We start from the raw sequence: 14235 nt of genomic DNA on the forward strand, positions 1-14235 counted from the left end.
GGCTTGGCTTGGGCTTTTGAAACTTCAAAGCCTGCTCCTGTAGCACACTTTCTTCAACAAGGCCACGCCTCCTAATCCCCCTCAAATAGTGCCACTCCCTAATGACCAAGCATTCAAATATATGAGCCTATGAAGGCCATTTTTAAAAATTCATTCATTTATTTATTTACTCTACATCCAATTGCAGCCTCTCTCCCTCCTCTCCTCCCAGTCTCCCCCTTACATCTCCTCCCCCCGCCCCCTTTCTCCTCAGAAAAATGGAGGCCCACATCCTGGTACATTAAGTCGAAGTAGGACTAGGCACATCCTCTCCCATCGAGGCCAGACAAGGCAGTCCCACTAGGGGAAAGGAATCCAAAGGCAGGCAACAGAGTCAGAGACAGCCCCTGCTCCAGTTGTTAGGGGACCCACATGAAAACCAAGCTTCACTGAAGTCCTTTGCTTCACTCACTTTTTCCCTTGGGGTGCCCAGGCATTGCTGTATGCTGGGCTGGGAAGGATGAAGCAGAGCTGGCATGGGTGGGTCAGCAGGATCCCAGGGGCTGAGGGGTGGGAAGAAAGCCTTTTCTAAGGATTTTAGTGTTGCAGCCATCTTAGATGATACTCAGTGAAGCAGCTGTGTCTTTATTTGGGATGACCAAGCACTATATGAACCTTGGGGAGTGGGAAGGATTTTTCAGGGAGAATGTATATTATTGGCTGGGGCTGGGGTTTTATGAATGCTTATATGCATAGAAAGAAATTCCAGGTGCTAGGCTACATGACTACCTCAAGAATTTCAGAGGTAGGGGTCACAAGACATGTATTAGGGCATGCAGGCCACAGAACAGGGAGGGAGCAATCCTTAGTCCTGCTGATGTCATCAAGACTAAGATTTCAAGGTTTAGACACGTGTCGGCCTCACTCTACCTCCAGGCTGTATTCCCTGGTGGCACACACAGTCCATGTACCCTACACTACACATTTTCTACATATGTGCAGAAGGCCTAGGTTCAGCCCCCACATACTCATTGGTCGGTGTTCAGTCTCTGTGAGTCCCAATGGGTCCAAGTTCATTGATTCTACAGATCTTCTTGTGTTGTCCTTAACCCCTCCCGCTCCCTCAATCCTTCCTCCAACTCTTCTACAAGACTCCCTGAGCTCCATGTAATGTTTGACTGCAGATCTCTCCATTTGTTTCCACCAGCTTCTGGATGAAGCCTCTGAGAGGACAGCTATACTAGGCTCCTGTCTGCAAGCATAGCAGAGTATCATTAATAGTGCGAGGGGTTGGCTCTCTCTCATGGGGTGGGTCTCAAGTTGGGCAGTCATTGGTTTGTCATTCCCTCAATCTCTGCTCCATCTTTATCCCTGAACATCTTGTAGGCGGGACAAATTTTGAGTCAAAGGTTTTGTGGGTGGGTTGGTGTCCCCATCTCTCCACTAGAAGTCCTGCCTGGCTACAGTAGGTGGCCACTTCAGGCTCCATAGGAGCCTCCCCTGTCCCAGGTCTCTGGCTTGTCCCAGAGATGCCCCCACATCAATTTCTGTTCTCTCTTTCAGCGCCCCCTTATTCTCCCCATACTTGATCTCCCCCTGCCCCTATTCTCCTCCCCATCCCCTCTGCCTTCCAGTTCCCTCCCTCCATCCACCTCTGATATCTATTTTATTTTCCTTTCTGAGTGAGATTCAAGCATCTTCCCTTGGACTATGGGGGCCATTCTTATCGAAACAGCCACAGGTGGCCCCGACTTTACCCTGAATTCGAATGTCATTTTGTTTCTTCTTTATCCAAAATGACATTGCTAAGCGTACTGTTTGAGTTTGCCATGCAGTGATGTTCAAAAGCCTGCTTTCTTTGGACCATTTACCATGGCATAACCCCCTGTTCTTCAAAGCATCCTAAAACTAGAGTCATATTGTCAGTTTAGATATTGGACCCATTGTCAGATAGACTGAATGGCAGCAGACCCCTATTCTAACTGGCCTCTAGCTCCAGCAACCCTCAGGCATCTTACATCTTCTTTGTGCCTGTCCTTTTTTTTTTTTTTTTTTTTTTTTCTTCTTCTTTTTCTCTGAGACAGGGTCTCTCTGTGTAGCCTTGGCTGTCCTGGACTTACTTTATAGGCCAGGCTGGCTGGCCTCAAACTCACAGTGATCCACCTGCCTCTGCCTCCCAAGTGCTGGGATTAAAGGTGTAGCCACCACGCCTGGCTGTACCTGTCTTCTGTACTCAGTTTTTTGATTGAGAGTAATAGAAACTTTTCTTTTGTAATCAAAATACATTTTGAATACCTAGCCAGTGGTATTTGTATATCTAGCTATTCTCATTCACAAGGAGGTCCAACAACCAAAACAAAGAAGAGAAAGAAGAAACCATTTTTCTCTGATGCACGCCTTTAATCCCGGAACTTGGGATGCAGAGGCAGGTCAGCCTGGTCTACAGAGTGAGTTCCAGCACAGGCAAGGCTACACGGAGAAAATCTTGTCTCAAAAAAATCAAAACAAACAAAAGAAACCATCTTTCTGATGATTAATTTCTGGCAGAGAATTTGCTGATCATCCTAAGCTAGAAAATTTGTATTTCTTAAAAAGGAACAGTGCTATAGGTAGTGTCTTCTTCCAGACTCTACTGAGTGTATGCTTAGTGTCTTTACATGTTTATTTCTGACAGGTATATGGTAGATAGCCATTGTTTGTACTTTTGACCTAAAATAAACTTTTTGAAATTGGAATTTTTTTAATTACATGAAATAACTAGGGGGAATATTAAGTATCTAGTTCAGTCTCTTTGTAGTATGGAATCAGAACCAGAGACTTAAACTAGAAAGTTATTGCCCAAGATGTACAGAAGGATTGTACTAGAGCTGGAGCAAGGATCAAGAACCCCAACCTAAGGTGATGAGATAGTCTACTGCTGCAGAAGACACTTCTTAAGAGGTTCTTCTCTGCTTTTCCCAGACAAAGTGTCTACTGTCTCAGCCTTCTCATGAGTCCTGGATAAGCCAACACTGAGCTCCAGACCCCGGGTGGTGGGTACAGGGACACAAAGTGGAAACCAACAGTTTAGCAGGGACCAGAGAGCTGTCCAGCTTGGACCTGCCCATCTCACTGACTCATGGCAGGGCTCATCCAGAGAAGTAAGTGAACAGGAAGCAACGATTGGCAAGGAGGAGTGAATGTCCTCCCTTGATGATCTGAACAGGCATATGAGCGATGCCCACAAAGCAGTGTTGAGACAGCTTGCTGGTGCAGAGCACTCGTCTTCAGTTCCTAGCACCCGTGTTGAGCAGCTCACAGCTGTCTGAAACCTAAGCTCCAAAAGGATCCCATGTCTCTGGTCTCCTCAGGCTCCTGCACTCATATGCAGATACACACACACACACACACACACACACACACACACACACACACACACACACACACACACACAATTTTTTAAAAAGTCCTAACAAAATAGACACCAAACTCCATCTTTTTACTTTATTCTATGGTATACTCTTCTCTCTTTTAAAATTTTTTAAATTTAATTTTGTTTATTTTGAGACTAGGTCTCACTGTGTAGTCCAGGTTGGCTGAGAACTGGCTACATAGACCAGTTTGGCCTTGAATCCACAGAAATCTACCACCTGCCTCTGCCTCCCAAGCACTTATTAAAGGTCTGTGTCATCCACCATGATTTCTTGACTCTCCTGCCCCTTTCTAATCCTGTCTTTAGAGGAGACATTCTGATGCAGAAGAGCCCCAGCCATAGTCAGATTCTTCCTCTAAACGGTCTTATGACCTTGGTTGACCTGTTAGCCTTATTAGACTGAAGATCCTCTTCTCTCCCCTAAGTGAGAGTGCTGGGATTTGCTCTATATGGTTTGTTCCACTTGTTTGTTTTCTTTGATTCCTAATGTCCGTAAAACTTGCCCTGTAGGGTCACTGTGCAAGCAGCTGGGGGGGGGGGGGGGGGGGTGGATCTTCTATATATTACTTGTTGTTCCTTGTCCAAAACACTTAGGACCAAAAAGTACCTGAGAGTTTGGCATTCTTGTATCCATAAAGAGATATTTTGAGGGTGAAATCCAAATCTACACACAGAAGTGTAGTAGTGAAGTAATTGTTTATTATATTTTGCCTTTTGGCTATGACCTGCTTTATGAAGTCAGGTGTGGAGTTTTCCACATGTTGCATCGTGTCTGTGCTCAAAAGTGTCAGCTTTTGGAGCCTTAAATATTTCAGGTTTTCAGATTAGAAATAATCAGCTCTTGCTGTCTCGGTGATGTGGCTCAGTGATCCTTTGCTCACGTGTCAGAGGAGGAAGATTGGAGCAAGCCAATCCCACTAAACCAGTGTTGCGCTTTTGCTCTGGGGTTGAACAGAAAATAAGTTCTTGTGGGTCCATCCCATCAGTGAGATGAAGGCCTTCAACATCATAAAACAAGAGCTACTGTGTTGCAGTCACACAGGGATTGTCTGACTCACTCTGCTCAGTGTAGGAGGGAGTCCAGACTCTCAGCAGAAACTGATGTGCTCCAGAGCATCTTGGCTCGAGTATGTCTTTTCTAGCTGTAAGAGAAGGTAGAATGTCTTCCTGAGGAGGCATCCCTAATGCGGTGCTTTTGTCCTCATCAGGACAAGGAGAAGGAGGGCCTTTCAGACACCGTCTAGGTCTTTGGTGCTGGAGTAGCTTCTGTGGTCATGGCGTCTGGTTGGCGTGTATATTGAAACTAATGTACAAGAACCAGGCAGTACCTTGGTGCTGTCGGTCTCCATGGCAGTTCAGATGGTTTTGCCTTGGTTTTCTTCAATCCTCTATGAGCAAATAAGTTGTTATTGTATACTTAGTTGTGAGTGTGTGTCTGTGTGTGTCTGTGTGTGTGTGTTTGCTCATAATGAAGGTTTGCATTTCTCCCTAGCAGATTCAAGCCCCAGCAAGACAACAGCCAAAGGTTCAGACAACTCCACCTCCAACCATCCAAGGCCAGAAAGTTGGATCTCTCACTCCTCCATCATCCCCCAAAACTCAACGTGCTGGGCACAGGCGGATTCTTAGTGATGTAACCCACAGTGCAGTTTTTGGGGTTCCTGCCAGCAAATCAACCCAGCTGCTTCAAGCAGCTGCAGCTGAGGCCAGTCTCAATAAATCTAAGTATGTTTGTTCTCACCATGTGGGCAAATATGCTATGGGTTACTACCGTGTGGTTCTTTTCATAAGCTTGTGGAAGTGTGGTAGCATGCATGTGCCTGTGCATGTTGTGTTTAGTGAGAGACCATGAGCTTGTCCACAGTGTGTGCACTAAACAGGTCATAAGACTTTCCAGTTTCCATTCTCCCGTCTGTTCTGTGCTTTGTAGAGTGCATTCAAAACACTCTGACCAAGTCTACCTTTAGTGACAATTACACATTGGACACCTAGCACTTGGAAGGTGGCTACCTCAGCAAGCACTGTCTACACAGGTGACATGGCTCACTCTGACCTTTGGAGCTGCTGCTTTCCCTTTCCCAAAAGGGACATGCTTTGATGCCTTAGGTCTGTGTCAGCTGTTGCTCTTTCCTCTTATTTTGTCAAGGGTCCTTTTTTTTTTTTTTTAAGCACACATCACACTGTATTAGCATGAACTATTGTGTGTCCGGCCAACCTTCATGAACCAGGGAGGGTTGCTGGTTCTGTGCTTCACGGAAAGCCAATCTTTGTGACCACTGTTAAAGCTTCCTTGAAACCATGCTTTCTAATGTTAAACATTTAAGTCAAGAGAGACTGGAAGAAAAGTAGGTCATCTAGGCATACAAAGTAGTAGAAACTATTTGTTCTTTTTTTTTTTTTTTTTTTTTTTTTTGGTGATAGAGTGACTCTGCCATTGAGCAACATTCTGAACATGTAGTGATAATTTAGTACCATACTAGATCCTGAAAGATCAGAGGCAGCCAAGACAGGCCTGGGATGCAGCCCCAACAGAGGTTAGCTGTGCTTGACACACAACCTTCTGGATAGGATGCTGTGAACCCTAGCCTGAAGTGCCTTACAAGAGACAAGGAAGCTACAGGAGTTCATGAGAGCTGAAGGGAAGGAGATGGCATTTGTAAAGACTAAGCTTGTAAGTTTCTATGGGAAGTCATTTAGGAAAACACAGTGGGAAATGATGGTTTGATTGAGAAAAGAGCTGGTACCGTAATGAAGAGAAAATAGTTTGGGCCCTGCTGTTTTGTTTAATTTTCTTTCCCTCACCCTTGGGGTGCCAACCTTCCCAGGTCTGCAACCACTACTCCTTCAGGCTCTCCACGGACCTCGCAGCAGAATGTCTCTAATGCTTCAGAAGGCTCCACGTGGAATCCTTTTGATGACGACAACTTCTCCAAACTCACAGCTGAAGAGCTGCTGAACAAGGACTTCGCCAAGCTTGGGGAAGGTGAGCAAGCCAAGGCTGTTCTGTGCTTAGTTGTAAGCCAGCTGAGAACACTCCTGAACATGTCCCCGTCTTAGCTGTAGAGGGACATGTTTGGGAAAGGTCAGCACAGACCTGTCTTGAAAGGGTTGGTTTTGGGGTTTGCAGACGTGTTTCATTTTTGCCAGAGCACCGTTTCCCCCCAAAATGCTGACCAGCTGTGAGAGGCAGTGTGTGAGTATAGGAGGAGAGCCTCTGAGGGGACGTAGTGCAGAGACTGGGATGACTGCACTGAGGTAGTGACTTTCATCCTAGTGGGCTTGCCCTAGAAACAGCAGCTGAGGGTGTGCCTGCAGGGACACGGGTCCTGATCACAGGCCCGGGTTGGTAGTGACTGACCTGAGAGAGGAGATGCTTTCAACAAAAGACAAGGTTCTATCCAAACTATCCATAGCCTAATTTGGAAGGCAGGTCACAAACATCTACATAAACCCAGAGGAACATACACATAGCACACAGACACCTGCAAAATTTCTCCGGTGTTCAGTTGGAATAGAATACCTTTCATGTATTCAGAACACAGAGCAAAAGAACGATTAGAACCAGTCAAAGATGTGAAGTGTTTCACCTAACGGCAGCGGTTCTCAACCCTTTAGGGGTCGAGCAGCCCTTCACAGGGGTTGCATATCAGATATCCTGCATATCAGGTATTTACAGTTTATAACAGCAGCAAGATTACAGTTATGAATAAAGTAGCAACGAAAATAATTTTATGGCCGGGGGCGTTCAGCACAACATGAGGAACTATATTAAAGTGTCACAGGGTTCAGAAGGTTGGGAACCACTGCCATACAGCAGTGTTTAATAAATACTTTTCTACCACTTAATTTATTTCATTTTGAGACAGTCTCACCCTGCAGCCCTGATTGGTCTGGAACTCCCAATGTAGACAAGGCTGGCCTTAACTTCAGAGATCCACTTGCCTCTGCCTTCTGAGTGCTGGAATTAAAATTGTGAACCACCATGCCTGACTAGCTTAGCCTTTTTAAAAAGAAGGCAGGGCACAGCATTTGACTTTCTTTGACAAGTCATTTTCACTGTTATTTTTGCTACTTCTTATTCTGTGCTGTAAACAGAAATTTCTTCCTGCATTATTGAAAATCAGTATGTTTGCGTCTACTTAATGAGCCCTTGATTTTATTTTTATATGTATGTGCATGTATCCATATGTAGCTCTAAGCATATGAGATATGAGTATAGGGCCCTTGGAAGTCAGTTGTGTCAGAACCCCTGGATCTTGAGTTATAGGCAGTTGTGTCTGCCTCATATAGGTGCTGGGAATTGAGCTTTGGTACCCTAGAAGCACAGTAGTGTGGACCATCTCATCTCCCAGCCCTGCCCCAGAGGGTTGTTTTTTGTTTTGTTTTGTTTAATGCATCTACTTTTAATTTCCTGTCTGCATTGCTCTTGTTCACTGTCAGCTTCCAGGTGGCCCTGCTGTTGGTATACCTGCCTTCATAGCCTCTCACCCCTCCTCTGCCTTTCCACCTCAGTTCTCAAGCTGCTGCCAGCTTGGAAAACGGTCTTTGAGCTTTGGCAGACAAGGATTTTTTGGGTAGTAAGAATGTTGCCATAAGTGTGATAAGAAGAGCCAAATCAGAGGGTGTTCTTCACCTCACTGTGTGTCGGTGCACGTCAGGGTTCGGAGAGGATGAGCCAAGTGGTGTTTTGTCCCTCTAGGAAAGCTTCCTGAGAAGCTTGGTGGCTCTGCAGAGAGTTTGATCCCAAGCTTCCAGCCAACGCAAGGAGATGCCTTTGCTACTTCCTCGTTTTCTGCTGGAACCGGTGAGTATGACACATGCCTGAGACACTCATCACCGCTGTTAGCTTCAGGTTCCCACTCCCTGGATAGCTCTAGCGCACAGAGAACCCAGTTTCTGGTGGTTTGCTCAATAGTTGTTCTGTCTGAAAACATTTAAGGACCATCTAAAAGCACTTTGAACTCAAATGGTGGAGTGATCTGGAATATATGTGAGTTGTTCTCCTTAGTTCAGGATGTGTCACACAGATATTTCTAATTTAAGAATAAGTGCTCTGGCAAGGTTTTGTCATTGCTTAGGGTCTTTCGGATGACTTGAAGGATTCTAAGAATGAGATACTGTCTCATACTTGGCATTCTACTAATATGTACATGGGCATTTTTTAAATTAAAGCAATAAGAAACTTGTTTCCCCAATTATTAGTAAAATTTATCTATACCTATTATATAAAAGTTAAAGGTTTGTATAGAAACAGGTCCAAATCACCCCTGATTTCATCACCTAGACATAGCAATGTGACTCCATCTTGGATGTATATCTTAGTCACTGTCCTATGAAGAGACACCGTGACCAAAGCAACTCTCATAAAAGAAGATGTTTAACTGGAGGCTTGCTTATAGTTTTGGAGGGCTAGTCCATGGTCACCGGGTTAGGAAGCAGACAAGGCACATAGCTGAGAGCTTTGCATCCTGATCTGCAGGCAGAGAGAGAAACACTGGGCCTGACGTGGGCTTGTGAAACTTCACCACCAATGACATACCTTCTCCAACAAGGCTGCACTTCTTGATCCTTCCCAAGCAGTTGTACTAACTGGAGATCAGTTATTCAAATATATAAGCCTATGGGAGCCATTCTCAGTCACACCCCACAATGTAAAGACTACATTTAAATTTTTTAGGGTCACAGACATCTTTTTGAATCCAGTGAAACTTACATATTCCTCACTAAAATAAATGTGATCACTATTTTGTACAATTTTAGGTTTTAGTTTGAGATTATGGTGCTGTAATATCCATCTTTGTATTTTAGATCCTTTTCCCAGCCCCCACCCCCCATTTAATAAATCTAGCATGAGCTAGTGAGATGGCCCAGTAGATAAAGACACTTAAGACCAAGCATAGCCATCTGAGCTTGAGCCCCAGAACCCACGCGGTGGTAGGTGCCTCCTAAGCCCCTGCACCTTCGCTGCACTTTGCTGTGCTGGGCTACCTGGCTGAGGCTCCCACTGCAGTTCCATGTACGTTCTGTCACTTTAAGGCCCCGATACTGTAGTCTCTGCCTGCTACCACTGCCTCCTACGGATCTGGCCTGGCTAGGATGGGCTCCTGCTAGCCTGAGGAAGGGCCAAATGTGCCTTTGCTCGCACACAGGGCTGAAGGTCTACATTCCTTCATTTTGGTGGTCTCTGCAGTAGAAGTCGGCACCAGCTATATTCAGAACCACAGTGTGAGTGAAGGAGCCAGGTCCAGGGAACAGGGCTGTTGCTAGCTCATCTAATGATGCCACCTTTGCCTTTCACATCATTGTACAGCTCCTTTTTGCCCCCGAGGAGCTGGCATTGGGTAGGACATAGGTGTGGCTGTTATGACAGTGATGGAATCTGTCAGAGGACCATAAGATACTGGAAAATGGGGAGAGGACAAGAAGCTGGGGGACCAAGCTCTCAGAGGGAAGTAAACTGGGAAGGAAGAACCAAGTCAAGGCAACTGCTGTCACAAGAGATGAGTCAGGGTGAACAGAGTAAGGGCAAAGGTGTCCCCTGTAGCTGCCAAGATGGTGCAGCACTCACAGGTGCTTACCGTGCAAGCTGAGTTCCACCCCTGGAACTTGAAGATGGAAGGAAAGAACCTGCTGCACGCACAGTACTATGCGTAATGCCTGCACGTCCATCAGGCACACGTGCTGTACACACATGCCTCTACAGACACATCACATATAAATGCATACCACCCCCACATACACACTATATATATGTCATAATAAATAAAAGAAACATAGTAAAGAGGAGTATATGGCAAGGTAGGTCAGTAGGTAAAGGGCACTTGCTACCAAATGTAAGTTGATCACTAGAAACAGATGGTGGAAACAGAGAGCCAACTCCTGCAAGTGTCCTTACCTCCACATGCAAATCAAGGGAAAAACAATTCTTTAAGAAGAAGCACCCCCTCTTCACGGCCTCCACAGCATCCACAGGGAAGCTAGTGTGCAGCTCAGTCTCCTTTCCATTCAGTCCAGGGCCTGGCCGATGAAGTAGGCCACCCACGCTGAGGGTGAGTCTTACCACCTCAGTTATACAACTAAGGTATTCCTTCACAGACATTTTTTGACACCTATCTCCAGGTGATTCTAGATTATGTCAAGTTGACAACTAACTGTAACCTCTGCAGAGCTCTAGAGGACATCCAGATCCAACTCTAGAAGGGTGCAAGTGAAGACTACATAGTTCAGGTTACAGTGTTGTGTAGCGTGGCTGATGCTGTGCTGCTCTGACCTGAAGTGTGCTTATTGCGGAAGCTGGGTACAGGGCTCACACTCTGCCTGTAGCAACTTCCTTTGAGTCTGCACACTTTCCTATTTTCTTTGTTTTTGTTTTGTTTTAGACAAAGTGTCACTGTGTACACAGACCAGTCTGGCTTCAATTCCTTATCTCCCTGCCGCAGCTTCTAGAGTGCTAGGAGTGCAGTAGTACATCACCATACCTGACTTTCACATTTAAAAAGTCAAGTAGAAATCAAAATGAGATTTTAATTAACAACCAAACTGGGTACTAAAATGAGATGTAAAAACTGTTAAGGTAGAAACCAAGAGGTCCATGTTCTGATGCTTGTTTGTAGGCAGAGCACTGGCTACTTTCTCAGTTTGAGTCCTTGCCTTTGCTGAAAAAAAAAATAAGAACCTAGGAGTAGAAATGTCCAGGCCTCTAAAGGCTTAAGCCACGACATGCTATGAGATACTTAGGTTTCTGGACCTATAGTTTACCCGGTGGAACTTGAATAACAGTAGTACCGGGTAAGAACTGGAGGCCAGGCCGGACCTGTCCCATAGCCCTGCATGGCACTGTTAGACACCAGTAAGACTCAGTGCCTGCAGGACATGCATGTGCTGAGATACACAGGAAAATCCATGAATAGTTCCTTGATGTCTTCTGCTTTTCTCATTTTTCTCTCCTGATCTTTCCTCTACAACTAACTCCAGCTGAAAAAAGGAAGGGTGGTCAGGCTGTGGACTCTGGCATCCCACTCCTAAGTGTGTCTGATCCTTTCATTCCTCTTCAAGTACCCGATGCTCCAGGTAGGTACCTAGGACTCATTTTAAGTTAGCAGCCTGAGTCCTGTATCCCAGGGTCTCCAGGGCCTCTGGAGAGCTCTGCTTTAAGCTCTTGTTGACAAGAACCTGAATTTCAAGTCCTGATAGTTGGGTGCTGTTGTATATTTTAAGTTTCTTATAAGACAGACAAACTTATTTTGGAGGGTACTAACTCTTGTAAAGAGGATAAATCACTTCAGGTTGTACCACTTGTGTTCTGAACCATAGTAATGTTTTTTTTTTTTCATTGTTTAATAAAAGTATTGTTAGCATGTTTGGGGGGGCGGGAACCAAGGTCTCATTGAGGCCGAGGTGACCTCTACCTTGCTGTATAGACAAGGATGACCTTTAACTAGTGATCTTCCTGCCTTTACCTCCCAAGTGCCTAGATTACAAGCATATACCACCACATCTGGTTTGTTTTTTATTCTTCATTATATTTATGATAAGTTGGAGAGGCATATGTATTAGAATATAGTCCAATATTATAATATGGTAATAGAAGCCATAAGCAAATGATAAAAATAATGGGTGTACATAGTAGCCAGGTGTGATGTTGGAGCTGTGACCCATCTGGTTCCTGTTTGCTGTCAGTACTTTATTACTTTAGAATATAATAGTACATAATGAAAGGTGATAGGAAATATGAGTCAGGAGACCTAGGGTTCCTTCTAGTTCCTGCCACTCGTTGAACCCTCTGGGCTAAACTGTTCATCAGGAAGGAAGTGGCTGGGGGAGCTCTAGTGTCCTGCCTGTGTACCCTCTTATTGACTCTTAGGAAGCAGCTAGAGAGCCAAGCTACTTAGTTCCCAGTGGGATGGCTTGAAATGATGAGTATAAGCACTCATCTAGACTTGGTAGATGCTAAAGGCTGCTTCCTATTTCCTTCCTAATATTTTTGGGGGGTGGGAGTGGGGAAGGCAGGGTTGTAGGTGGTGTGAGGAGGTGTCCTTTTGTGGAAAAGCAACTGCATCCCACTCCTTAGAAGCATCTGGCAGTTGTTTTGCTTCATTTTCTCCCAGTTCTTACGCCTTCCAAATCTTGACCTTGAGCTCACAGAATCAGTTTACTTTTTCTTTTCTCACAAAAGTCAAAGGTCTTTGATTGGCCACTTCAAGTTAGGGGGCGGTAGGAGGGTTGGAGAGACAGCTCTGTGGCTAAGTGCACTCGCTGCTCTTCCAGAGGGCACCCAGCACCCATTGCCTGGCACCTTACAACTGCCTGTGATGTCAGATCCAGGGATCCAATGCCCTCTTTTGGCCTCCTTGGGCACTCATACACATGTGGCCTGTACCCACCCAGACACACATTCTACATACATATGGATAAGGATAATAACTAGAATTTGGAAGGAAGTTGCTGTTCAGGTCACATCTTTTTCTTAGGGGACAAACTACTGCTGGGGTGCAGATATAGATTTTGTTCTTCAGTGATGTTTGCCTGCCCTGGCAAAGTATGGGTAATAGCAGTGCTTGCCTGGCCTAGCTGCAGCTCAGATGGATCAGAAATCACTGAAGAGTGATTCTTTAGAAGTTGGTTAATGAAAGGGGTTAGTTAGATCTCATTTCTTTTCTTTCAGTGTACCTGACCATGCCTAGATGAATCCATTTTGAGCAGGTTAGAAAGACATACACTTTTCTTTTTTGCTGTGGTTGGCATGACATGAGACAAGGGCAAAGGTTATAGAGACATTCTTCCCCTGGTGTACACTAAAATCCAGAGCCTACGGAAACTAGTTTTTTTGTCCAGGATTGCACACCCAGGAACATATAATGGTAGTCTAGGAAATTCCAGAAGATTCTAAAGATGCCTATCTCTTCATTCTCCATACTTCTTTTCATTCTGGAAGAGTTTTAGTGGTGTCTACTCTCATACCAAGTGTCTGAGTTAGAGTTTCTATTGCTGTGAAGAGACACCATGACCACAGCAACTCTTACAAAGCAAAGCATTCAATTGGAGCTGGCTTACAGTTCAGAGATTTGGTCCATCATCAACGTACCAGGAAGCATGGCAACATGCAGGAAGACATGGTGCTGGAGAGGTAGTGGACAGTTTTACAGCTGGATTGGCAGGCAGCAGGAAGAGAGAGCCACACTGGGCCTGGCTTGAGCTTCTGACACCTCCAAGGCCGTCCTCAGTGACTCACTTCCTGCAACAGGCCACACCTACTCCAACAAGGCCACACTTCTTAATAGTGCCACTTTCATGGGCCCATGGGGGCCATTGTCATTCAAACCACCACACCAAGTAAGCTATGATCTCTCTTGGTTTTTAATGAAAAATCTATTCATATGAAACATTTTAATAGAGAAATTCAGGATTTGTTTTTTTTTTTTATCTGTTTGATCAACCTCATCTGCTAAATATGTAGAAAGAATTCCTACAGCACTTAATACAAAGTACCACGCCCCTAACTGATGCAGCCTTCAGCTTCCCCACTAATGTCATTTCCAGTCTTTGTTTCCACAGGTTAAACTCATTTCTACCTCGGGGCGTTAGCACCTGCCAGTATTCTGTTAAATGCCTACAGAGTTTCTCCTTCAGCCCTGTGCCGTCTTGTCAGAGTGGTCTCACAGGCACTCTAGTCATCCCTCATGAGACTTGTTAGACTGTCTGGTTCTCTTGGCTCATGGTCTGTTTGCTCCAGCACTTGATTGTCAGTGGCACGGTCACTGTTTTGCATTCTAAACATTTGCCATGCAGCAGATCCTCGGCCCCACCTGCCTTCATCCCCCCCTGTAGCACATCCAGCTCTCTCA

The 14235-nt window shown here is 45.2% G+C and overlaps 1 protein-coding gene across 2 annotated transcripts in view; it reads left to right on the forward strand.

Annotated features, from left to right (window-relative positions):
• Aak1 (AP2 associated kinase 1) overlaps positions 1 to 14235 on the forward strand; it is a 145086-nt gene that overhangs the window by 108995 nt on the left and 21856 nt on the right. The window contains exons 13-16 of one of the 2 annotated variants that reach the window (XM_051154859.1): positions 4884 to 5116; positions 6217 to 6374; positions 8091 to 8195; positions 11366 to 11461. In XM_051154859.1, the coding sequence (XP_051010816.1) occupies positions 4884 to 5116; positions 6217 to 6374; positions 8091 to 8195; positions 11366 to 11461 (592 nt within the window). The remainder of the gene's footprint in view (positions 1 to 4883; positions 5117 to 6216; positions 6375 to 8090; positions 8196 to 11365; positions 11462 to 14235) is intronic. The other variant, XM_051154858.1, reaches the window with a different exon arrangement.

This window comes from Acomys russatus, chromosome 13 (assembly GCF_903995435.1).
Source record: "Acomys russatus chromosome 13, mAcoRus1.1, whole genome shotgun sequence".
Classification (NCBI taxonomy): Eukaryota; Metazoa; Chordata; class Mammalia; order Rodentia; family Muridae; genus Acomys; species Acomys russatus.